General features: G+C 43.1%; 1 protein-coding gene across 1 annotated transcript in view; it reads left to right on the top strand.

Moving 5' to 3' along the window:
* The window catches only part of C8A (complement C8 alpha chain), a 67220-nt gene that overhangs the window by 35158 nt on the left and 4948 nt on the right, over window positions 1-27114 (top strand). The window contains exons 6-9 of the mRNA XM_007104582.3: window positions 985-1185; window positions 3423-3663; window positions 22367-22509; window positions 23655-23801. Of these exons, the coding sequence (XP_007104644.2) occupies window positions 985-1185; window positions 3423-3663; window positions 22367-22509; window positions 23655-23801 (732 nt within the window). The remainder of the gene's footprint in view (window positions 1-984; window positions 1186-3422; window positions 3664-22366; window positions 22510-23654; window positions 23802-27114) is intronic.

Raw genomic sequence — 27114 nt, 5'->3', positions numbered from 1 at the left:
ACTATATATAAAATAAATAAACAAGAATTTACTGTATAGCACAGGGAACTATATCAATACTTTGTACTAACCTATAATAGAAAAGAATCTGAAGCTGTATACCTGAAACTAACACAATATTGTAAGTCAACTACAGTTTAAAAAAAAGAAATTGGCTCTCCCCACCCCACTTCCACCTCTGCCATCAGGCTCTGTCTACGAGCTGGAAGACATAGACAATGCCATTTTTCTAAACTGGAGGACAGTCTAGGGCCTACGTGTCAGGCAAGATAGACTAGGTTATTCTGTGGCAAAAAGGATTCTGAAATCTCAGTGCTTTAAAGCAGCAATGCCCTACTTATTCTACTCATCCTTCCTAAGGTGGAAAAGAAACTCTCATCATCACAGACACTCAGGACCCAAACTGATGGAGCCTCCATCTCAACACATGCTCTCGTGATTACAGAGCAAACCTCTCATGGCCTCCTAACCCTCATTTCCTTGGCTCACGAGACCACGCCTCAGGTCAAGCTAGCAGAGAAATGCAATCCTGGAATGAAATAACCAAACACTTGTGGGTGGTCCCTAAGCATACCTCTGCTTAGAACTATCACCACCTGCATGCCTTTGTCCCTTTCCTCCCGGGTCCACGCCTAGCCATGGCTTTCTGTATCTCTCCACTGCAGAGCCAAGCAACCATCTGTTCAAGAAGGATAAGCCCGCTGGAAAGAGATACATGCTCAGAACAATATAGCATTTTATCAGAATCGTGTGTGTGTGTGTGTGTGTGTGTGTGTGTGTGTTTAAATATTTTAGCAGTACCACTAAATACTAAGCACTGCTGAATTTTCTGTGTTTTAGTATCAATTTGGAATAGCCTTTTAAAACAATTATTTATCACAATCTGAAACTCTGGATATTTTACAAAGCAAAGATTTAAATATTAAGTATGAATTGGAATATAATGCTAGTGCACAAGGCTAACATCTGTGTGATGCTTTTCAGGCCCTGGCAGATACTACAATCTCCTCAGAGTCCTACGATGATGCATATGACCTTTTTTCTAAAGTAAAAAATGACAAGTCTGTGTCGGCTGGAGTGATCATTGGTGTGGGCCCTGCAGGCAGCCCATTTACTGCGACTGCAGGTGTATCTGGGTCACGAGACAGTTCGTTCTTGAATAAGTTAAGCAAGTATAATCAGAAGGTATTAAAACACAATGCCCGTGTCACACAGTATTCCATAATCTATGCTGAACACGTATTACCTTAACTGCATTGAAAAGTACAGTAGTAATTGAACCTTCATTTGCTTGTGTAATTGGACATGTCTGATCAGTAGTAATCATGTTTGTTTTTCTTCTTACGCTTTCCCACACGGAATCATCACAAAGGGAATAAGATTGCACGATAAGACTAGTACTCTTATCACTTTCCCCATCCTTTTTCATGGTTATCTGGAGCACAGAGGGAAATACTTAGAAATGGTAATGTCTTAAAGAGAAACAGCCAAGCCCTCTAAACCAGACTTGGAAGAATTCTAAAGCAAGCCCAGCTTTTCCAAATAGATTGGAGGTCTGGCCTGCTTAATGAATCTTTCATTTCTTCATCAAACATTTACCATTAACTGCCTATTATCCTGAGAGGTCAGACAATGCATCCTTGAGGAAGTTAGGAAGTCTGTCTAAACTGAGATCTAAAGACTAGTACCAGTTGTCCAGATGAAGGGCGGCAGATGTTAACAGAAGGCTGTTCTAGGACTGGGAAACAGCATGTGCAAAGGCCTGGAGATGAGAGACTGCCTCACACAAATGTGGGATTGAAAGGACTTCTGCTGGCTGAAGCACAGGTGGGAAGGGAAAGGAGGGAGTGATGAGGATGGAGAGGTAATCAGGAGCTGGAGAAATATTCACTGAATCGATCAGAAATTTACCAAAAGCCTCAAGACGTTGATACCAGAACTGGGGATTTAGTTAGGGCTCAAAACATTATTTTGGATGATGAAAATACAGTTATAAAAATTAACTTCCTGGGGCTTCCCTGGTGGCGCAGTGGTTGCGCGTCCGCCTGCCGATGCAGGGGAACCAGGTCTTCCTCAACAAATATAAATTACAGGGCTTCCCTGGTGGCGCAGTGGTTGGGAACCCACCTGCCAATGCAGGGGTCACGGGTTCGAGCCCTGGTCTGGGAAGATCCCACATGCCGCAGGGCAACTAAGCCTGGGTGCCACAACTATTGAGCCTGCGCTCTAGAGCGCGCGAGCCACAACTACTGAGCCTGTGTGCCACAACTACTGAAGCCCGCACGCCTAGAGCCCGTGCTCCACAACAAGGGAACCCACCGCAATGAGAAGCCCTGCACCTCCACGAAGAGAGGTGCAACTAGAGAAAGCCCATGCAAAGCAACAAAGACCCAATGCAACCAAAAATAAATAATAAATTAAAAAAAAAAAAAAAACGAAAAACAACTCAGCCATATCCTTATGGTGAGATTTTTGCAAAAGAAAAGGTGTGATAAGATCAGGTTTCTCCTCTGGTGAATCGTACCGCTGGGTCTTATTTCCTTTCTAGGTCTCTCTTTGTGCAGACTGAGTATTCCACAGGGTCCCAGGTGGCTAAATTACATCATGGAGCTTTGCCACGAATAAGCTACTGATCTGAAGGGAAAGTACTGTTCTGAGATCTGACTGTCACAGATTCATGTGGACTTTTCTAAAAGCAGGTGGCTTCCTCCAACTTTCACTATCACTTTGGATCAAGGTTAACATTCCCTGCAAGTAAGGCTCATACATGACCCCCTTCCTCTTAAACCAATCTAACCTCACCCTGGTCCTGTGGATCGTGCTTTTCTTGATTACCGAACAGTAGAAGATTACCACTAGAATGTAATCTCCATGAGGGCAGGGGCCTATCTCATTCAAGATCATGTCCTCTGCACCTAGCATAATGCATGTGACTGTAGGCACTGAAAGGTATTTGTTTAATAAATTAAGTGATATTGGCATTTCCTCATGTCATCGAAATATTCCTAAGCCTAACTTTTAATGGATACCTAATACTTGTGTAGCAGGTTGCATAATGCAGTGCTTTAATTAGAGCAGGGAGAAATGTGGAGGTGAGAATGGACTGGGGGCTGGACAGAGGAGAGGAGCACAATGAAACACACCGTAGTAACCAACCCAGTGAAAGTTGATGAGAACTTGACCTGGACACAGGGGCGGTGGGAACAGAGATGCAGATGAGGGAGAAGAAGCCAGGCTGGTGTCTAATATATGTTTGCAAAATGTAATAATACTCTATGTATTTATGTTCATACAGTTACATGTGAATATATTTATATTTCCCACAGGTACTAAATACTGCCCTTTTGCATGATCTCATGTGGTAAAATGTATACTCTCTTTGTTCTCTTCCTGCATTCAATGGCGGTTGTTGTTACTGGCAGAAATATGGCTTCATAAGAATTTTCACAAAGGTGCAGACTGCTCATTTTAAGATGAGGAGGGAGAATATCATGTTGGATGAAGTTATGCTGCAGTCATTAATGGAACTTCCAGAGCAGTACAATTATGGCATGTACGCCAAGTTCATCGATGACTATGGCACTCATTACATAACGTCTGGAACGATGGGTGGCATTTATGAATATATCCTCGTGCTTAACAAAGAAAGAATGGAAACAGCTGGTAAGTAGAACGGATGCTTGATGCATGCAGTGTTCGATGCATACGCCAGACGTGGTTTGCAGTTTTCTAGGCACTGACTGTCAGCCATGCATGATAGCACTTAGCCTCCAGGACAACTCTATAAGGTAGCATTAGTATTATTATTTACAGGGACTTGAGGTTCAGAAGGGTGAAATGACTTGCTGGTAAGCACTACAAACAGAATTTGAACCCAGACTTGTCTGGTTCTCCAGAACCATGTGTTTTCTATTGCACCATAGTTACCTCTTCAATAATAAAGGATCTCTGGGGTTTTGCTATTTAAAATGTTAAAACATTTTAAATATAGATTCTTGGTTAATGGAACTGCCATCCAATCAGTCAGTGATGACAGAAACTTGGAGTCATCCCAGATTCCCCTTCACCCCTATAGAGCTCTAAGACCCTTCAGTTCTCTCTCCTGAGCAGCTCTTGTCAACATCCCTTCTTCTGCAACCCCTCCTACAATGGTAGGCTGGGTTCCCATCTTTCACTTACTACTGCATCATCTCCTAAATGGTCTCTAGGGGAAGACTCACCCCTTCCAGTCCATTCTCAACAACTGCCACCAGAAGGATCTTCTGCTTCACAGATCTTATGACATCACCTCCTTGCTTAATATCCTGACTGGCTAAACTAAAGTCTAAACTCCTTAACACTGACATCAACAATCTTCATGGTCTCACTCCAAACTGCTAGAACAGTGGTTCTCAACCCATGGACTCCAACAAACAGTATTAGTGTCACCTGGGAACGTGTTAGAAATGCAAATTCTCAGGCTCCCATCCCAAATCTGCTTAATCAGAAACTGGGAGTGGGCCCAGCAGTGTGTTTTGACAAGCCCTCCAGGTGATTCTGATGCTTCATACAGTTTGAGAACCACAGATCCAGTCAATGACTGAGTAGAAGGGTGAGAGGTGTATCCATATTTCAAAGCCAAGTTCAACTTCCAAGTTTCAAGAAGTTTCCCTGACTCCACCAGCCCAGGCTGGCCACTTCCTTCCTTCAACACATGCATGTCAATTCCACACTGCTTAGTCTTTAAAAACAATTTTCCAAATGTTAATATTTCTCTCCTCATCTAGATAGCAAGATCCTTGAAAGCAAGCATCATGTCTGACAATTTTCTACCTCTTTAGCACTCAACGCAGGGTGAGCGGGCAAAACAAGACATGGAGTTTGAAAGCGGGCATTAACTTAGATTCCTGGCTAGGGTCATTCATTAACTCATCCATCTATTCATGTATCCATTCTTTTATAATTCAAATATCTATCGAGTATCTATTATGTGTTTGTGCTAGGGATACAAAGGTGAGCAAATCTAAATACAGTCCTTAACATCTTGTAGCACAATACAAACTGCAGATTGAAACCCAACAGTAGGTCTTTTTTTTTTTTTTTTTTTTTTTTGAGGGGGAGAACTCTGGGTGTTTGTGCTAGGGATACAAAGGTGAGCAAATCTAAATACAGTCCTTAACATCTTGTAGCACAATACAAACTGCAGATTGAAACCCAAAAGTAGGTTTTTTTTTTTTTTTTTTTTTTTTGAGTGGGAGAACTCTACGGGGTTTTTTTTCTTGAATTTTATTTTATTTATTTATTTCTTATATAGCAGTTCTTATTAGTTATCCATTTTACACATATTGTGTATATATGTCAGTCCCAATCTCCCAATTCATCCCAGCACCACATCCACCCCCCTGCTTTCCCCCCCTTGGTGTCCATACATTTGTTCTCTACATCTGTGCCTCTCCAGTAGTAGGTCTTGATATCAATGTATGGAACACAAACATTTTGAACAACACAGAACAGAATAAAAAATATCATAGTGGGTTGTAGGTAGTGAAGATAAATTATTGCTTCAAGAAAATTTTGCCAGTTAAAGACAGGTACACATGGACAGAGTCATGATACAAAATAAATAGTTCAGGAGAGATCAGTGTAAAAAGAGTTTGAAAAAGTTAATTCAAGTGGATCTTTTCAGAGTCACTCAAAAACACGAGGAAGGAAAAAGAGCTAACATTTGCTGAGTACTTACTAAGTTCCAGGACTGCTGCGTACATTCTCATTTAATTTTCTTGACAACATTTGGAGGTTAGTGTAATTCTAGTTTTAGCCCCAGAAATGCTGAGGCTCCTTAGGGAAGTTAATTACTTGGCCCAGGGCTGCAGGAAGCTGGCGTCAGAGCCCTGGACCTGGGGTCCTTCCACCACGTGGCTGTGGTAGACCCTTTCATTTGGGCTCCGTCTTTGGTGGGGGATTACTAATTAATTGCCTGGGGTATCTCGAGCCCCTCCTCTTTAAAATCTGTGAGGCAGAAACGGGCTTCCAATGCGGTTAATATTCAAAAGGAGCCCACTAACGAATTGTCCCAGGGATAATTACCTCAGCTCTGTTTATAGAAAACCATATGTCGATAATAGCACAATTTGCTAGTTGGGAAGAGCTGATTTTCTATAAATCCGGAAGGTTAGTGTTGCTCTTCTATAAATATGGAAATGTGCTAATCATCACCTCATCTGCTGGAGACTGCTAATAAATCAGAATGTCATTTACATATTAACCTACAAAGAACAAAAACATCTACCTTCTTTCCCTTTGACAAATAGAATCATGCACACCCTCCTCTCCCTGTGTTTGATGTTTGTCTAATTTTCTCTTTGTCGCTTTTTCATCCTCTCTCTCACTCCCTTCCCCCCGCCTCCTCTTTTTCAATGTCGTTTTTCTCTCTGTGTGTCTTTGATCTAATGACTTTAACAATATTTATGTTCTATCAAGTGCTTGTTTCTAAGAAATACCCCATGTGGTATACACATTCATGTCCTCAAAGAGCTGAGCTTGGAATGGAATGATTTAAGTGAACACACGGGCTGGTCTGCTCTGGGGGAATCTTTTGTCCTTGGGTTTGCCTCAGATTCTCTATGGGTTCATCCCAGAGGATGCACAAGGCTGTTTGCTTCTAATGTGTTCCTTAGATAAAATGCTTCTCCCTCAAAGAGAGCATGAACCCATCCATCAAAAATCAGGGGATGGGACTTCCCTGGTGGCGCAGTGGTTGAGAGCCCGCCTGCCGATGCAGGGGACGCGGGTTCGCGCCCCGGTCCGGGAAGATCCCACGTGCCGCGGAGCGGCTGGGCCCGTGAGCCATGGCCGCTGAGCCTGCGCGTCCGGAGCCCGTGCTCCGCAACGGGAGAGGCCACAACGGTGCGAGGCCCGCGTACCGCAACAAAAAACGCCAAAAAAACACAAAAAACCAAAACAGACGAACAAACAAAAATCAGGGCATGTCTTGGATGTTGGGGAGGTGATGTTAGACTTCAGTGGCACCCTAGACGTTCCTCAAGGGCTGCTGCTGACAGCTTTCTACCTTCTACAGGAATCAGTATATGGATTTGGGCTTGAATTTCTGGATTTAGATATTTTTTCTCCTTCATCCCTTCTTTGGAGCTCCTATTATTTGTCTTTGTACAAAGATCTGACAGAGAGAATACTGCATTCACCATCTGGCTGCTCTGGAGTCTGACCCTATTACAGAGCTGATCATTTACCTAGGACAGGGCAAGTACTTCAGCGACACTGTTCTATTCATGTATGTTTCCTGCCTTCTTTTGCATACGCTGTGCTGTCACAGCCTCCAAAGCACTTTCCTGTCTTGCCAACATGACAGATCTCAACTCATTCTTTTGAACTTGCATGGGCAGCCCCACCTCCGTGAAACCTGCCCTGATATTCCTCCGCACGTTCTTCCCTAGTTGTGTTCATTCAGACGTGCATTCATCAGCCATGTTAACTGAGTCTGTATCATGTGCCAGGTGAACAAAATCGATATGGTTCCCGTTCTTGCAAAGCTCACAATCTAGTGGAGGAAACTAAATAAACAGCCAAAACTCCAGATGTCATCCTTGGCTCCTCCTTTACTTCTTGCCCCTCATCAGTGAGACCTGTCATCTTTACTTCGAAAGCATATGGGGCATCTGTCCACGTCTCTATCACCATCTAACTGGTCCAAACAACTATGATCTCTCATCTGGCCACTGCGAGAATATGATGGCTTTTTTTTCTTTTCTTGCTCTTTTTTCTCTTTCCTTTCCTTTCTTTCTTTCTTTGTATTCTTTTCTTGTTGTCATCATTGTTGCCCCGCTCACACTCTAACACAGCAAGCTTATTTTAGCCTACAGCCTTGGTACTAGCTATTCTCTCTGTCTGGGCTATCCTTCTCTCTGATGTTCGCATAGCTGTATTCTAATCATTCAGATCTCAACTTAAATGCCCCCTTTTCAGAAAGGCCCTTTCTGACCGTGTGGCAAGTCCCTCTTTGTTATAGCACCCGATTTTAATTCTCAGAACATCACTATATATTCTGTAATTACCATGCTCACATGCTTATTTGTTTATTGTCAACCTCCTCCTTCTAGTATGCATGTTCCATGAAAGCAGGGGCCGCATATGTTTTGTTCACTGTTATATATTCATTTCCTAGAACAGTGTCTGGCCTTAATAACTTCTGTTGAGTGAGCTAATGAATAGATACATATAAAGTTGCAACTTGTGATAAGAGCTGGCTAGAAAATGAACGGGTCGTATAAATAGAGAATAACTGTGGGAGGAGAAGAAGACAATCACTTAGTTTAGGATTATCTGGGAAACTCTCTGGGATTAACTGGGATGAGGTCCAAAAGATATTCAGAAGGAGACTCCAAAGACAAGAAAGAGGGAGGATGTCCTGGGCAGAGCGGACAGCCTGCCATGTTTGAGAAGTGAAATAAGCAACGTGTGGCTAAAGCCTGCGGGTGAGGGGAGGACGGAGGGAGCTGAGGTTGGAAGAAGCTGCAGAGCGTCTTGCTGGTCATGGTAAGAAGTATGGACCATGTCTGCAGTGAAATGGGAAACCACTGCAGGGTTATCAGCAGGGCACTGCCATGGTCTAATCTCTGTGTCAGCAGGTCGTTCCACTACTACACAGAGCACAGATTAGATGGGGTGAGAGTGGACTCAGGGAGCACAGTTAGAAGACTCTTGTTGACATCCAGGTAGGGAATAAAGAATGGAGATGAAAGAATATGATTGATTAGGGACATATTTTGAAAGCAGAGTTTAGATAATTTGCAGATGGCCTGGGTGTGAATTGTGAGGTGTACTCCTTCTACATTACATTACATTATATTTACATTACATTATATTACGTTATTTTCCTTCTACATTATATTTCTAACACACACACACACACACACACATTAGGGCAAGAAGAACATGATGAATTTGCCTGGGAGGGCCAGCTTCCTGGGAGAGATGCCTCCAGGCATTTGGAAATACGGCAGGGATTCTGGAGCCAAGAGAAGAATCCAGAATATATATATATATATATATAAAATATTAATTCATATACGATACTAATGGTAAATGTCTGTATTTGTCTCTTCTACTAGACAATGAACTAGACCCCCTTTTTTGGCTCATGTAGATAGGTCCTGACATATTTGGCTCAGCTTCTGTGCCCTTTGTCTCTCAAAATGCAACATGAAATAGAGTTTCTTATCAGTTAAGGAATCTAAGTAAATCTGATAAGATATCTCCATCAGGGATGCTGTAATAGAAACCATGCATGGAATAGAAAGTAAACTAATAGCCCTCAAGGCTCTAAAAGTTCATGATTCTATAGTTTGGGGCCAGATTGAAAGGGCTCTGCAAAGACCTTACAAAACATGACTTCTATTGATGCTCTGCTGGTGACAAGCCAGTAGCATTTCATGGCCCCATATAAAAGCCATTAGGCAATGTGGTAGTAAAAAGAGTTCTTTTTACAAAGATGTCTTTGCTTTTCATGTAGGTCCTGCCATTTGAAAGCTAAAACTTTGCATCTCTGAGTCTTATTTTTCCCATAACTAATGTATGGATAATAAACTACTGCAAAAGGCTCTTATGAGAATTAACTCTAAAAAGCATGTGATAAATAAAACACGGTCTAAACGGTAGTTAGTACTATGGTTTACAGTTTTAGGTGGGAATGTAAGTAGCAGATATCATTTGATCAAGGACTGTGGAATGAAAAAATATGTCGGCAGATGGTAGCAAGGAATCCAGATTTTGGAGTCAGACACATCTGGGTGGGGATCTTGGTTCTACCATTTAACAGTTGCATGACCTTGATCAGGGTACCTAATTTCTCTGAACCTTAGTTTTTTCAAGACCCAAATAGGAATGATAACAAGGGTTTATTTGAGAATAATTCCAAGTACATCTTGCATGATAAGTGTTTAAGTAGGTAGTTTTCCCTTTAATGCAGGATATTAGGATAGCTTAGTGTTTGAAAACATGGGTTCTGTCACTTATTAGCTGTGTGATTACCAGCAGATTATTTAATCATTTTAAGTCTCAATTTTCTCACCTGTTAAGCTGGAGGTATTAATGGCATTTAACTTATAGAGTAATTGTGAGGAATAAGTGAACTTATCTACAGAAAATATTTACTGTAATGCTCAGGCTCTAATGAGCACTCGATAAGCATCAATTGCTGAAAAAGGTTCTAATTTAGATTCCTTGGGCTCAAATCTCATCTCCATCACTTATCAACCATGTGACCCTCAAGCAAATTAACCTCTTCATGCCTCAGTTTCCTGTTTCCCTAAATGAGACAATGACAGTAATACTTCATAGGACTGTTATGAATATGAAATGAAACAATCTGTGTGATCAGGTGGCCCAGTGCCTGGCATATAGTAAGAGTTTAAAAATGGTACCTATTATTGCTGCACTATGTTGATGTTACTCTTACCATATTTATTATTCCCTGCTTTCCAGTTATTAACTCTATAATGTTAACTGTCCTCTCATCTGTAAAGTGGGGACAATAAGACAACATATCTCATAGGGCTCTGCAATTGGTCAGCTCTGAAACACTGCTCAAATGGAAGGGAAATCATTATCATTATGTCCAGCCTGCAGTGGGCAATATTTCTGCTGTAGACTTGGAGACTCATCAATCATGCCTGCTCCCCCACCTGCCCATTTTTTAAATCAAGGTCATTCATTTCTTTCTCTAGAGCTTCATCCAGTTTTGGAGGGACTGCTCCTCCCATTGATCAAGGTCAATTTGAATTCTCATCACTATCTTTCAAGGTGGTAACAACTCTGCCTAAATCAGTGCCTGCATTCCATTATGCCTCCCCTTGATGGCTGCCAGATAACAGTGACCCTGGAAAAGATCCTTCTAGTGAGAGTGCAGTACATTCAGCCAGTTATTGATCATTGTCCTCTAGCTGGGTTCCTTGGCCAACTGGTCTACCACCTAACACACTGGGTAGAAAAAGTCACAGGGACATGACTAAAATCTCACTAAAGCTGATGTCAATTATACTTCTACATTCTCTTCCTCCATCTTCCTTTTCTCTATTCATTCATTCCTTCAGTTTTTCATTCAACATTTATTAAGCACACAAAACATGGTAAGCACTGTCCAGATACCAACATGGGTCCTCTTATCTCATATAGAAGGCAATGGGGTTTCTCTGTTATAATCATCTGATTATAGTCAGGGATGACTTATTAAAGGACAACCAAATTGATTACTACCTAAAATGAATTAACAAATTATCTTTTTATTCACTGTACTTAGAATTAACTGGTTCTAATAAAATATATTTACATATAAAAACTCCTAAGGTTGGTAAAATATAATCATTCACATCTGGTATTGAAGATGATCTTCATAATAGCTTATGAGGAATTGTATTATTATTTTTCCCAATTTTATAGAGAGAAAGCTGAGGTCCAAAGACCCATAGTAAATGGCTCAACATGATTCAGTTAGTTTTCAACTAAGGTCTTCTGATGTAGAGTTTGTGTATTGTCCCACACCATTTCCCCACACTTCTGTCATTCATTCTGATACTATATTCCAGGGGCTTAGACTCTAGCAGTACTGGTAAGATGGCCAACAGTTAATGAACATTTCATTATGTGGCAGACACTGAGTTAGGCACTTTAAATGCACTATCTCATTTAATCCTCAGGAAAGACCGGGAAAGAGGATACTATAATCCCCAATTTACAAATGAAGAACTGAAACTCAGCAATGTTAAATAACTGGTGCAAGGTCAAGGTCATCTTGTTATTATGGGTGGAGCCAGAAGTCAACGTGAGAACCTGTGGTGTTAACCAACATGCTGTAATGCCTCAGAGATGTTTTACCTAGGATTTTTCAAACTGCAGGCCACAGCCCATTAGCAGATTGTAAGAGAAATTTAGTGGGTCATGACCAGCATTTAACAAAATGAAATAGAATACGATAAGAGGGAAATCATCAGAGAGCATCACACAAAGTATGGTTAAGTATTGCAACTTATTTTAGCTGGATATAACTGGACTGGGTCATGATCTAAAATGTACTGCTTACTTTTGGGGGTAGTCAAAAAAGCATTCGACACACTGTCTTAACCCAGTGTGCTCCACTGACTGTGGACATGTATCTTATCACTTTGAATAAAGGGAAAGTCATCAATAGCCATAATGAAGGCATTAGGAAGTATATTAGTTGGGGTTCTCCATATACTTTACATATATATGTAAAGAGATTTCTTATAAAAAAAATTGGCTCACATACCTATGGAGCCTGACAAGTCCCAAGATCTGCATTTGGCAAGCTGTGGACCCAGGGGAGTTAATGGTTTAGTTCCAGTCTGATTTCAAAGGCCTGAGAATCAGGGGAGCTGAGGGTGTAGTCCCAGTCTGAAGGTTGGCAGGCTTGAGACCCAGAAAGAGCTGATGTTTTAGTTTGAGTCCGAAGGCAAGAAAAAAGCCAATTTTCCAGCTCAACGCAGTCAGGCAGGAAGAATCCTCTCTCACTCAGGGGAGGGTAAGATTTTTGTCTATTCAGAACCTCTACTGGTTGAATGAGGTCCACCCACTTTAGGGAGGGCAATCTCCTTTGCTCAGGTTACCGATTTAAATGTTAATCTCATCCAAAAACACCCTCACAGGAACACCCAGAATAATGTTGACCAAAAAAAAAAAAAAAAAAGAATAATGTTGACCAAGTGTCTGGACACCCTGGCCCAGTCAAACTGACACATAAAATTAACCATCACAGGAAGGTGGTCAAGGGGGAAAGGTAGAGGCAGATGTGAGTAATAACTGCCAAGATAGGTGTGTGAAGTCTCATGTAATGAAACAGCTTATCTAAATGAAGATGAAAAAAACAAGCATTCACTGAGTTCTAACTCTGTGGCAGGCAGCATACTGAGTTCTTACATGCATCTCATTCCATTTAAGCTTCCTGGCAATGCTTTGAGCTGTGTTTTATGGCTGTACCCATTTTACAAATGATGAAAACCAGGCATTGAAAGATAAATGACACATCCAAGGTGACACCACTGGTTAGAAGCAGAGTAAGGTTTGAAATGAGGATTTCTAATTCCCAGTTCAGTGCTTCTTGTGGTACCTCTGGATATTTATTTCCCTTATTTTCTTTTTTAAAAAACTATTAAACTGCTTGCGATAGCTTTGAAAGTGGTTAAATCAGGTTTTAAAAATACCTAACGGGGTATTATACTCAATATTCACTCCTAAGGGCAATATTGGGTCAGCTTGACCCTTGACTGGGAATTGTCACAGAGAACTGTTAAAGGTTAAACTGATCAGCTTGTGATGGTCTGTTCTGAAGCTTAGGTACATTCACAGAGCCAAGAACAAGCATGGTGTGCTGGCACCCATGGCACTCAGTAAAGCGAAACTTAAAGACCTATAGGCCAGAAAATGTATCTAAGCCACCAATGGCAGGTGGTTTTAATAGCAAATGCTACCGGGACCACTGAGTTGAGGATTGTGACACCAGACATGGGCTCAGGCAGAAAGTACTGTGATCAATTAGTGATGTCTATCTGAGGCAGAGGCTGACCCATGGTAGAGCCTCAGTATCTTTCTGGCTGGGGTAATTCAGAATCCAAGCCCATCAAACCTGGGCATCCTCTGGAGCTTTCCTTACACTCTGGAGAGTCAGGGGTGGATTCCTAAAGGGTCTGAGCAGGGATTAAGGGCCCCTGAGCTATGTGTTTTCTATTCCTTTAGTAGCATGAGACAAAGGCAGCCCAGATGATTAAGCTGTGTATGGAGAGTAATTGGGATGAGACGGGTGTATAAATTAAGTCCCTCAAATTTTTCATACATTCCATCACATTTACATATTATTGATGTTTGCTTATAATTCCCTTCCAGGAAGGTTCTAAGCAGAGCATTTTCCCTTCTTACCCAAAGTAGCAGGCAGGAAACAATCTCCGAGGAAAACCCTTCTCATAATCTAATCTCCACCCATCCATCCATCCATCCACTCCTCTAGTAAATACTCAGAGAGAACCCAGGATTTCCAGGGACACAGGAGTGAAACACACACAGATTCCCACCCTGGAGAAATGTGCAGTCAGTTGGGGGCTAAGAATAATACAATGCGATAAATGCTTGACTAGAAATAAATACAGTAGAAGCACAAAGGAGGGAGCAAACCACCCTTTCTTCCCCTCCCATTTTCTAGACTCCAGAGACACTCACACCTGATCTTCTGAAGTTAGTAGGAGTAGGAGCTTGCCTGGTGGAGAATGCAGCTGGAGCTTTCTAAGAGGAGAGAGTTGCATGGGAGTGGCTGAAGCAGCAAGTGGTGAGGCTGAGTAGTAGGAGATGAGTGATTCACCCAAAGGCCAGACTCTTTGTAGAGGGCCTGCCCCTGAGGCCTGTGCATACATGAGAACAATCCAGTGGTTGGGTTATGGCAGGACGAGTGCTGGTATCAGTAACCTGGAAATGGAGTCAGTGTTGGCCTCCAGGGAGCCGCAGAGAGGATGACAGGCTGCAGAACGGCAAGCTGCTGGAGCCATGCCAAGGTGAACACTGAGCCAGGAGGGTCCCTGCCACCGGACAAGATGCGCAGCATTCAAGGGAGCATGTGCTGGTCCTGCTCTACCCTCCAGCCCACCGCGGGGCTAGGCTGTACTGAGCTAAATGCTGGTCCCTTGACTTAATCATACTCACTTTCTTCTTGCTGCGGTTCCTTCTACCTAGAACACTGCTCCCCTCTCCTCCCCCTCTCTTCACCTGGCTAATGTTTATTCATCTTTGGTCTCTGCTTAGAGAGGGTTTTCCAGACAGTCTTTCTGTCTCCCCAGTTCAGGGTTGGGAACCTGTCTTAGGTATTGGGTCAGCCAAAAATTTCGTTTGGGTTTTTCCATAACATCTGATGGAAAAACTCGAACGTCCTTTTTGGCTGACCCAATACTTCCGTGTACCCAGGACATAGCTCTCTGTATATCACACTATTACAACTGCCTGTTTCCATAGTGCATCTTGTGAATGATGTGTTTCTGGAGTTTTGTCCACAGGCTGAGGCTGACTCACAGTAGAGGCTCAGTGTCTTTCTAGCAGGGCTGGTTCAGAATCTAAACCCACAGGTGCTGGGCAGCCTCTGAAGCTTCTCTTATACTCTGAAGAATCAGGCGTGGATTTCTAAAGAGTCTCAGCTGGACTGAACAGTGAGGATGGTGAGGTGGGCAGGAACCTAACTGTGAAGGGTCTTATATTCATGGCTAAGTAGTCTGGGCTGGCCCAAAAGGTCTTTTGCTGTGTCTGCTAACCAACCAATCATCCTGAACAGACAGGCACTAGATTCTAACAAGCTCCAGGCTTTATCCCCAGTTACCATGACAACCAGGCTTCACGGTGATGGATGGTATTGACTGACTGACAGACTCCTGGTGTCTTGGCTCTGTCCCCACCCCCCTTAAGTCACTTGCATACACATGGAACTGAGACTCTCAGCACCAACCTCCTGAATTTGTCCTGATTTTGACTTTCCACCTCTATCACTGAAAACAGCCTCAGCCTGAAAGGAGAAAAAGGTGTGATAATGTCCGAATTACTCCCAGGACCACCCTTAGCTCCCTCTCCCCAAGTGATATAATGTGGCAAGGAGAAAATGGGCTTTGGACACAGACCTTGGTTCAATCCCTTTCTACTATTTACTTATCGTATCGTTTTGGGCACGTGACTGAAACTATCTAAGCCTTGATTTGCTCATCTCTAAAATGGGACTAATTGTACTTGCTGTGGAATGATGTGTGAATATTAAATAACGCCTAGAAAATCTTTGCCCAGCACATAATGTGGATGTTGCTCCCTCCGTCTTCTTAATTCACTCCCTCTCAGTTAATAGTACAGTTTATCCTGCAGAGAAGTTAATTAAGAAAATTGGTGTTCACAAACTTCTCAGCCTCCCATATTCTCCGATTTTTCCAGTTCAGAATCAGGAAACAACAGCCCAGTCTAGGTATGCTGTGGCATTTCTGGCAGCAGTAATAATAGTAATACTTGACCATTATTGGTTGGCAATGGACGCTGTCCATCCCTCGGGTATTCCTGACCTGCAGGAGCTGGACTCCCGCACCCTCCCTCTTGAATCTCCCTCCCACCCTCCCTATCCCACCCCTCTAGGTGGAGAAGCATGTGTTTTAATGGATACACAGAAGCACCTAGGGGGCAGGGAAGTTAGCCAACGCTTCCCAGCTCATCCAGCCACAGATTAAACAATCATCTTTCCCAATGTTATGGCATGAAATAGGCTATATGATTCTTCCTTTCCCTTCTGAGCTTGTCTTTGAGGGCAACCAACATAGCAAAGCAACATAGCACACAGATCACAGCAACCTGAATGGCATCTGTTTGTTGCATAGAGATAAATAATGCATTACACCTGCTGTTTTCCACCTGATGCTTGTCATCTGAGGAATGACACAGACTTGCTGATTCTGGCACCTCAGAAATAAGGCTGCCTGGCTCTGCCTCAGACCCACACGGATGCAGTATCTCCACGGAGATGTGAAGACAGCTCTCACACCTGCACCACAGCCCAGACCAGGTGTGAAACAAGCAGTAGACATGGTGGCCAGAGACGTGTCCCCCGGGCTCCTGGCCTGCCAGGCGGGCCCAACAGCTCCTCTGGCGACCAGACTAGAGTGGGAAGGACCCCAAGGGTCTCCCAGTACTTCCTTGGCTGATTTGCATCTCCTTCCTTTCCACTCTGGAGTTCAGACCATGTTGGCCTTTCTGAGTAGACTCTTGCTGCTGGGGACACAAGGCCTTCGCGTGGCCTCCCTTTGCTCTCAATGTTCTCCACTTTGTCTGGCTAATCCCTACTCATCCTTTCACACTTGCCTCTGGTATCCTTCCTCTGACCCCCCCTAAGGAAGACTGCCCCGAGCTTGCTGCCTTCTTTCAAAGTCCTCATCACACAGTACAAGAACTATCAGCTTACCTGTCCATGTCTCCACACTTGGCTGTAAGCTCACCGACAGCAAACACTCCCTTTAGCCCTCTTTACTTCCCAGATACCTGGGACACAATAAGAAATCATTAAGGATGTATCCAAGTTATCTCAAATGCTCCTCAGGTGTTCTGGTGTGTTTCTTAAAGTTTCAGGATCTTGGCTTTAGAGGAGCTCTTAAAAGACATCGCGTCAATTCTGCCAGCGCTTCTACTCACAGGCAAACAGGACTTCTGCTTGGGACCCTCCAGATATGGGGATCTCACTGCCTCATGAAACAACTCCTATCTCCTTGGCCTCTGAGTGTTGTGGTGATTTACCTTAAGTTGAGCCTAAATCTATCTCCCTCCCTGTAGAATCTGCCCTTTTGGTCCTAGTTCTTGCCCTTGTGACCACACAAACAAGCCTAATTCCTCTTCCTCAAGACAACCCTCAGGAGGGCTGAATCTAATTCTACTGACGTCTCTTAAAGAGAAACCTCTCCTTTCTTGTTCAGGTAAACACCCTGCATCCCCTCAAACATTCCCCAAAGGATTTGGCTTTAAATTTCTTCACCCTCATATGCTCTTTCTCATTCACTCATTCCCCATTTTCTTCTTTTATTAAATCTTATTGTGGTAAAAACACTTAACATGAGATCTAATCTTGTAACAAACGTTTAAGGGTACAATACCGAATCCTTCACTCTAGGGACAATATTCTGGCAGATCTCCAGAACTTACTCATCTTGCATAGCTGAGATTTTATGCCCGTCGATTAGCAATTCCACATCCTCCCCCAACCCCCGGCAACCACAATTCTATGCTCTGCTTCCATGAGTTTGACTACTTTACATACCTCATATTAAGTGGAATCATGCAGTATTTGTCCTTCTGTGACTGGCTTCTTTCACTTAGCATAATGTCCGCCAGGTTCATCCACGTTTTTGCACAACACGCAGGATTCCCTTCTTTTCAAAGAGGCTGGATGATGTCCAACGAATGTTCTGTCTTCTTATTTCCTTTTAAAAGTGTGGCTCCCAGAACTTGGCACTAGGTTCCGGGTTTCTCTAACCTGCGCAGAGGGAATGAGATTATCCCCGCCTTTACTTTATTATCATTTTCACCTGGCCTCGTTGCCCTACCGAGCTGAAAGTGATCTAAAAGCCTTGGGCCTTTTCTCTTGTTCTCCTGCTAAGCTGGCTCTCTTCCTTACTGTGCTCACGCACTTGGTATTTTATCCCCAGGACAGGATGTTACAACTTTTCCAACTTAGTCTCATTTTGCTATGCTTGCTCTGTCTGTCCATCAGCCCTCTGAGGGCTTTTTGGACCCTGATTCTTTTTCTTCCTCTGGGTAGATACAGTGAGTGTGGCTGCTAAGTCCATATCCAAGGCATTGACAAAGGCATTGACTAGGATAGTATGGAGGCCAGCTTTGTGACAGGCCACCAGAGGTCCTCTGCAGGACCGTGGTACTCAGTACCTCATCCCAGATGCACTGCATAGGCTTCATCTGGGATACTTACTTAAAATACAGATTGCTGATTACTCAGAAATACAGAATCAGAATTGATAGAGGTGGGGCTCAGGAACCTGTGTTTTTTTTGTTTTGTTTTGGTTTTTTTTGCGGTACGCGGGCCTCTCACTGTTGTGGCCTCTCCCATTGCGGAGCACAGGCTCCGGACGCGCAGGCTCAGCGGCCACGGCTCACGGGCCCAGCCGCTCCGCGGCATGTGGGATCTTCCCGGACCGGGGCACGAACCCGTGTCTCCTGCATCGGCAGGCGGACTCTCAACCACTGCGCCACCCGGGAAGCCCGGAACCTGTGTTTTTAATAAGCCCTCCAGACGATCTCAATATGTAGCCAGGTTCGGCAAACATCGACTCCTGTCATACTGAGCACGAAAGTCTAAAACAAACGCCAGTTTGATCTGGTCCAAAGCTGACATCTAAGGAGCTGATGGGATGCGCTGGAGCCCTGGCAGAGCACCACCTGCTCCTATAGTCCAGGGATCCCCAACTTCCGGGCCACGGACTGGTAGCCGTCCGTGGCCTGTTAGGAACCAGGCCACACAGCAGGAGGTGAGCGGTGGGCGAGGGAGTGAAGCTTCATCTGTATTTACAGCCACTCCCCATCGCTTGCATTACTGCCTGAGCTCTGCCTCCTGTCAGCATTATGGTGAGTTGTGTTAATTATTTCATTATATATTATAATGTAATAATAATAGAAATAAAGTGCATAATAAACGTAATGCGCTTGAATCATCCTAAAATCATCCCCCCACCCCATCCGTGGAAAAATTGTCTTCCACGAAATAAGCAACTCTCGGGATACAAATCCGTCTCCATTTACTATATTGCCCCACACCTGCTAGCTTCTCAAGGCCAGAACCTTGTAATTTAGATTTGCATCCTATCCACACCAGTTTTATTCTCACAGTGTCTACCTTGTCCAACACACAGTGTGCCTGGGATGGTACATAGTGGATGCTTACTAAATTTTTCAGCAGAATTTAGTCTGATGCAATAAATAGAATTAGTTAATTCTTCTAAGCAAGAAAGACGAGTTTGAATCTCAGCTCCACTGTTCTTTTTAGCTATGTGGTTTGGGGCAAGATAATTAATCTTTATGAACCAAGGGCATCACAACTAAACATAAGAAGTATGGGGTAGGTGACTAAGGATCATTTAGCCCTCATGTTGTATGATTCTTAAGTCACAGACCTCCCCTTGCTGGCTGGTACCCTCCTTCAGGGTCCTCGGGAGGCGATTCTTTGCAGTCAAGCCGTGCTGCTGAAATCAAGCTGGAATTCTCTTCTCCGAGTAGCGCATGGCAGGCTGTCTGCAGACCCTTCATGAGCATAATCACTCCACGGGCATCCTCCAGCCCCCACTAATCGGCCCGGCCCGTCACTTTAATTGGGCAGCACTACACCACTCACCTAAGTAATCACTCTGGCTTCTGCCCGTGAATTCCTTTCATCCACTTTGGTTTATCACTGTTGAAGCATTTTTTAATCAAAACCATTAAATATGCTAAATCTCCCTCAATTAGTAGTGCATTAAAAATTAAAAGTACTTGAACGGAAATGGCAGAAGAAACCCTGTGCTTGGCGCTGAGTACTGGTGCTTAAAGCATCACTTCTCCCAGGCACTCTCAGCTCAGTTATTCAGAAACTGCTGTGCACAGAGGCACAGAGAGCTGGGGGTGAAAGGGGTCTCAGGATGAGCAAGTCCAACCCTTTCTCTCCATAAATGGGAAACTGAGGCCCAGTGAGATCATGGGCCTTTTCTAAGCTCATACAGGGTGTCAGGGACTGGGACGCGTTTTGTTTTACTTTTTAAGAAAAATAAAATGTGTATATATTTCAGGTATATAGCATGATGATTTGATCCATATAAAGTGAAATGATTATTACAGTCAAGCTAATTAACATATCTTCTCCTCACATAGTTACGTGTGTATGACGAGAGTACCTGCAATCTACTCCCTTTGCAAATTTCCAGTATTCAATACAATATTATTGATATTCACTGTAGACATCAAGCTGTACATTAGATCTCTAGGCTTATTCCTCCTACATAACTACAAGTTTGTGCAGCATCTCCCCTTTTCCCCCACCTCCTCACCCCGGGCAACCACCGTTCTCCTCTCTGCTTCTATGTATTTGACTTTTGTAGAGTTCACGTATAAGTAAGATGAGGCAGTTTTTTTCCTTTTTGTGTCTGGCTTATTTCACTTAGCATAATGTCTTCAAGTTTCACCCGTGTTGTTGCAAATGGCAGGATATCTTTATGTTTTAAGGCTGAATAATTTTTTTTATATAAATGTGATATATATATGTGTGATATATATACAGGGTATATATGTGGAATATATATAGGGTATATATGTGGAATATATATATATAGGGTATATATGTGGGATATGTAGAGAGTATATACATATATACACACAATTATACATATAATAATTATATATTTGTTATTATATATAATTATATATTTTATTTATATATTATATATAAAAATTATATATATTTATATATAATTATATCTATAATAGTTTATTTATCCATTCATCTGAGTGACTGGGATTTAAATTCAGGATTCCTGACTTGTAAGATTCTTTCCATTAGAAGCCCTTACCAAAGGACTCTTGGCATTCATTTATTCACTCATTTTTTTTCATTTATTCTGAGAATACTCACTGAGCTCCTCCCCCATGGCAGACATTGTGCTGCTAGGCTGGCAAGAGAGTGGTGAATAAGATGCCAGTCCTTGACCCCATAGAGTCTGCAGTTTCATGCGAAGGCCAGCAGGTAAACTTGCTGCCCGATACTCCCTTAAAAATATTGAATCTAATCCTTAGCTTAACTGAATTACAAGCTAAATTATTTTTCCTTTGTGGTTGCCAGAATAAGGCACTGACTGGTCATAATTATTGTAATAGTTGCAGTGAAAAGTAATGACATGTTGTCAGTGCAAACTCCAGTTCACAACCTTCAGAAGACTTTAGCTACAGAGGGAGCTGAACTCTGCAGCAATGGTCAATATCTTGCTCCAGTCTGCTTTTCTAGCCTTATCTTGCCAGCTGACCAAGGGTTGGAAACCTAGTTCTGTTCACCTACAGGCTGTGGGATCGGGGAAAAATGATGTTATTCCTTTGAGAATTATGTTCCTCATCTGCAAAATGCAGATTCCTCAGCAACTCCTCAGATAGAGACAGAGACAACTAATGTAGGCCTCACAGTTCTCATGGGGCCAGAAGTCAAGCAGCCTCCCCAGGGAGATCTATCCATCTTCTGACAGCACTCTGGCCTCTCTGGGGTGCAAAGAGGACCTGGGCAAAAAGAATTGGGACACATATGATCATTCAGACCTAAACAAAGCACATGGGTATCTCTGAAGAAAGAGGCAAGTGTTCTGATCCAAAAATGCTTCAGGGAAGAAATGATATTTGAATTGGAGCTTGAGTAGACTTTAGAAAGATGGTGAAAAAGGAGAGAGGAGGGGGCAACAAATGTAAAATTGGTGCCGATCTTGGGTCAGGCACTGTGCTAGGCACAGGGGTATATGGAGATGGATGAGATAGAATCACTGTCTCAAGGAGGCTCCGTGGAGAATGTGCAAAGGAAAGGGAACAAGCACTTTTGACCAACTAGTGTGTGCAATACATATTCCTTCTCATTTCAAGAATATCTGCACTGGAACCAGAGAGAAGAGAACACTGAAACTGGGTTAAAGAACTAGGATTTCAACCCAGATCTCTTAGACTGCAAAATAGAAGCTAGCTTTTACTACTGTGAGCTAGTGAGCTGTGAGCTACTACTATGAGCTGGTTGCACCCTATTCACAGTCTTTCAGCGTCTCAGCATTCTATGTTTCTCTACTCCCTGCTGCAGGTGTTACCAGCAATGATATCAAGACATGCTTTGGAGGCTCTTTTGGCATCGACTATGAGTATACAGATACAACACAAGTTGGAGGACGTTTATCAGGAGAAGCTTGTAAAAAATTTGGAGGTGGCAAAATGGGCAAGTATTTAGTAATGGGCTTCCCAAAAAGAGAAGCCAGATTTTCCCTTGGACACAAAATCGGGGCATGTACACTATTCCCCCCACCCCACCAACTGATTCCATTTCAGTCAATGGTCATACTGCATATCTGCTGAATACCCCAAACCAATGACCTGTCGTGGCCTTATTTTGAATTCTGCATGGGCTGAGATCACCTTAGAAATACTTGACTTTGTATGGTGCACCCTCCTAGATTTCAAGCACTAGACAAAGATCTAAGTAAGAGATGGGATGAAAAGAATGTGCAGATGGAACCTGGAAAGTCGACTGTTGGATAAAGTCCCATCAGGTACAGTCCAGAGGGAGGAAACAAGTTTGCTGAGAGAGAAAAATGTGGTTACCAAATCCAAGCTCAAAGAATAATTATTAGAGTAGGATTGTACAAGAATATTCTGTAATATCTCCCACACAGGTCACTACGAGTGTTCATGTATTCATTCATTCATTCAACCTGTATTGAGTAATTTTTTCCAGGTGGGAGACACAGAGGATGCAGGGGTGACGAAATAGTTTATAGTTCAGCGGATGAGTAGACGAGGTTCAAGTTACTCCCATTGCATTGGGCTACTCATGTCTCAGGGCCTTAAGTCAAATCCTCCTTCTCTCTGATGCCCTTCCCTCCTCCTTCCATTTACCTGCCAAGATTTATCCATTCTTCTAGATAACTCACCTTTTTTCCTGACCACCTCCCCACTGCTACTATAGATCTGACCACACCTTTCTCTGCACCCCACCCCTACTGAGAGAGAAATCTGTTATAGCACTTACAACATTTGATTGCACTTATTTGGCATATAGCAGGAACCAAGTAAACATCTGACATAAATATTTGAATAAATGAATGAATGAATCATCATCCATTTTCCCATCTTCTCCCTCCTCCATGTTGGGCTGGGCTGTCTTCCCAGTGTCTGCTCTAATCCAAAGGATGGATCTATTTCCAAGTCTTGGTGCTTCTTTTCTGCCTTGTCCTGCTAGTTAACCGAGCAAGGTAGAAGAAGAGGAGACAGCTCTAAGGAGAGCACTTAAACTTTGTTCCAAATCTCATCAGCAGAGCTTGGCATTTTAGGAATGAGCTAATGTGGTTATTCTCTCGATGGCAGTCGGTGACAAGAAGACAGCGGGTGTGGAAGACATCATTTCTCTGGTGCAAGGTGGCAGCTCTGGCTCGGGAGGTGGCTTGACACAAGACAGGAGCATCATTACATACCGTTCCTGGGGGAGGTCATTAAAGTATAATCCTGTTGTTATTGATTTTGAGGTAAGTCTTTTCGCAGTTGAAGAAACTCTACGTTCACGAGGAATGAAAGTGAAGCAGACCAGATGATTTCATATTTCTTATTATAAGCCCATCAGAGAACAAGATTAAATGTAACGGCACGCTGAACTGGTGGCCTTCGCCGTCTGACTACAGGGATACGTGACTCTAGACTCAGGCCACAGGAGGGCTGGGATCACAAGCTTAGCATCTGGTCAGGGCCTAGTTTTACACTGGTAGTCCCAGAATTTCTTCAGGATTAAGCCACCTTATAAAAATAACTCACATACATAAAAGACTTTAAAAATCACATCTATTAAGTTGGAGGTTGGCAAACTTTTTCTGTAAAGGACCAGATAGTAAATATTTTAGGCTGTGTGGGCCACATACAGTCCCTTTCATACAAGTTCTTCTTTTTCTACTTTTTTTTTTTTTTTTTTTGGCAATCTTGTAAAAATGTAAACATCATTCTTAGCTCAAAGGCCTTACAAAAACAAGCCGTGGGCTGAGTATGATGTCAAGCTATAGTTTGCTGCCCCCGCTCTACCTGATCTCATCACAATGACCTCTGGCACAGATGGGATTCTCCCCGTCGAAAAATTAGGAAACTGAGGCTCCAAGTCATCAAGCGAATCGTTTCAGGTCACAGAGCTCATATGTGGCAGTACCTGGATCCCAGACCTTTGGACTTAATGTCCAGTTCTCTCTTCCCTCTATCCTAGCATCTGCCTTAAAGCCATGGTTCCCAGCCACCAGGATCAATTTGGCTCCCCTAGGAGACATCTGGCAATGTCTGAAGACATTTTTGATTGTCACAACTGAGAAGATGCTATTGGCATCTAGTGGGCAGAGGCCAGGGATGCTGCTAAACATCCCCTAATCCACAGGACAGCCGCCCACAGCAAAGAAATATCTGGCCCCTAGTGTCAATAGTGCCAAAGTTGAGAAAGCTTGCCTTAAATCTCTAACCCCACAAAGGAAGTAAAATTGTATTCAAACTGCAAAGGAAGTGGATTGTTCTACCAGTATTGTCACACTATTCAATTCATATGCAAGGGTAGTTCATTAGAAAAAAAGAGCTATATTTTGGGCTTTTAAATAAAATATTATTGTTTTCTTGCCCATTTTCCCTGACCTTGCTCATTTTCTATAGAGAGACAAAAATTCCAGGTGTGGATACATTCCTTCTTTAAAATATATACCAACAGTTAAACCTAAAACTCTATTATAACACCCTCTTCTCTATGAAGAAAGAGGTCAGAGGGATTAACCCCGATTGCATTTCTTCTCCAATAAATAAGGGGCCATTTTCATGCACCTGTAATTCACATAGGGTCTAAAAATTGCTATCATCAAGCTATTAGTGATTTGGGCAAAACTGTAAACTTGCTATCAGGAGTAACATACAAACTTTCATGGTCAAGAGGTGAGCTCTTTGTTTGCCTTGAGCAAAACTTCCAAGGGGAAGACTGACATTCGTGATTTGGAGAAGACCCAATTCTGTCTTTTGGGAAAGAGAGCCTGGGTATGGGGTGAAAAAGATATAGTTTGGCTCATGGGTCAGCCACCTTTTTGATGTGTGACCTTGGACGAGTTACTTCATTTTCTGAGCTCCCGTTTTCTGCTCTGTAATATGAGCATAATAAAATGTTACATCCCGAGGTTAGGGAGAGAGAAGTGAGTACTTAGTAAATGTCAGTTGAGGAAGCAGGTTTGTGGAGGTTGAGTTAGCTGGCCAAATCTCAGAGCTGGGAAATGGCACAGCCCAACTGGAGCCAAGACGGACTGACGCTAACATTCATGATCTCTTCACAACCCGTGATATCCCCTGGAAGGTTGGATTCGAAACATGAGGCTGTTGGCAGGTCATAGAGCAGGGGAGTGACACAGATAGAGCTGTGCTTTGAAAGGAAAATGCTCACAGAGGGATGAAGGATGAAGGAGAGAGAGACAGACAGACAGACAGACAGACTATGGCCACGGAGAGGAAGCCAGTTAGGGAGTTATTTGGAACCTGGTGCTCAGAGTGGAGTCTTATTCATTCGCCTATTCCAGCTCTTAGCAGTGCCTATTTATGGCAGGCACTTAGATTGAGTGAACATAGGAATCATGCTATGTGATGATGCTCTTATGGTATATATTATTATATGTTATGTTACAGCGTGTTGATATCACACTACTTGCCTTCTCTGAATCTTTCCCCTCATTTGTAAAATGGGAACAAGACCGTTGCCAATATCTTTTCAAGCTCTAACGTTTTAAGAATCATTTCTCCAACCCTCTTCCCTCTGTAAGTTCCACAGCCCTTCCCAATCCTCTTCATGAGGATTTGGGGAAAAGAAAGGAGAGATGGGGGTCTGAGTGCTGGCCTGCACTGGAAGGTCAAAGGGAAGTTGCCCGATGGCCCCGGCCTTCCCTGGAGCTAAGAGTCATCTTTAACCGGGGCAGCCCTTTCTGTACTGATTTCCTAACAATGGGGCCAAATTCCCTGAACTTCCAGGAACGGTCTTCTCCCCTTGGCTGGGGGCCCAGCCAGTCCTGACATGACCAGCCTGGTGACCTCAGCCACAGCCCCTGGCCACAGGTCAAGGTTTGTTTGCCACGGGTCTTTCTGTACACATTTCCAGGAACCCATTCAAAGCATGGCGAGTGCCCTACTGACCTCTGATTCTTGAGAAGTGAGTTTGCTCCAGTGGGGCTCAGTCCTATCTCTGAATGGCTGTGTGACCTTGGCTAGTCCCTCCCCTCTCAGAGCCTCAGGTTACTCTCCTGTAAAGTGAGAGATCCAGAAAAGAGATTTCATTTTATGGTTATGTGTTAAAATATATAGCTTTATAAGCGTGCTGAAGATAACCATATATACCTGCAATCTGAAAAATATAGGCTTTTTTTTTTTTTTACTATCATCACATCTAACTAATAAAAATGGTGCTTTACTTTATACCGTTCTTCCTCTTTGCAGTGGTAGCTCACACTCATTACTCCTTTAGATCCTCACGTGAATTCTACGAAGTAGGTTATTATTCCCATTTTAGAGATAACAGGGCTCAGGCTTGGGGGGGGGCAGTTACGAGTTCTGGGCCACACAGTTAGGAAGTGAGCAGCATTTATTCAGCTCTGACTGCGTGACAGGTCTTCCCCATCTCTCAACTTTAATCCTCACAATAAACCTGGAGTGTAGGACTACTGTTTTCACTTTACAGATGAGGAAGGAAGGCTTCATGTGCAACGGGACAGAGATCACACAGCAAGAAGTTACAGAGCTGGGATCTGAAGCCAGATTTTCTAGCTCCAGAGCCAATGCTCTTTGCTACAT

Source organism: Physeter macrocephalus, chromosome 4 (genome assembly GCF_002837175.3).
Source record: "Physeter macrocephalus isolate SW-GA chromosome 4, ASM283717v5, whole genome shotgun sequence".
NCBI lineage: Eukaryota > Metazoa > Chordata > Mammalia > Artiodactyla > Physeteridae > Physeter > Physeter macrocephalus.
The sequence above is the reverse complement of the archived record's forward strand: the minus strand, read 5'-3'. Positions and strand labels throughout refer to the sequence as shown.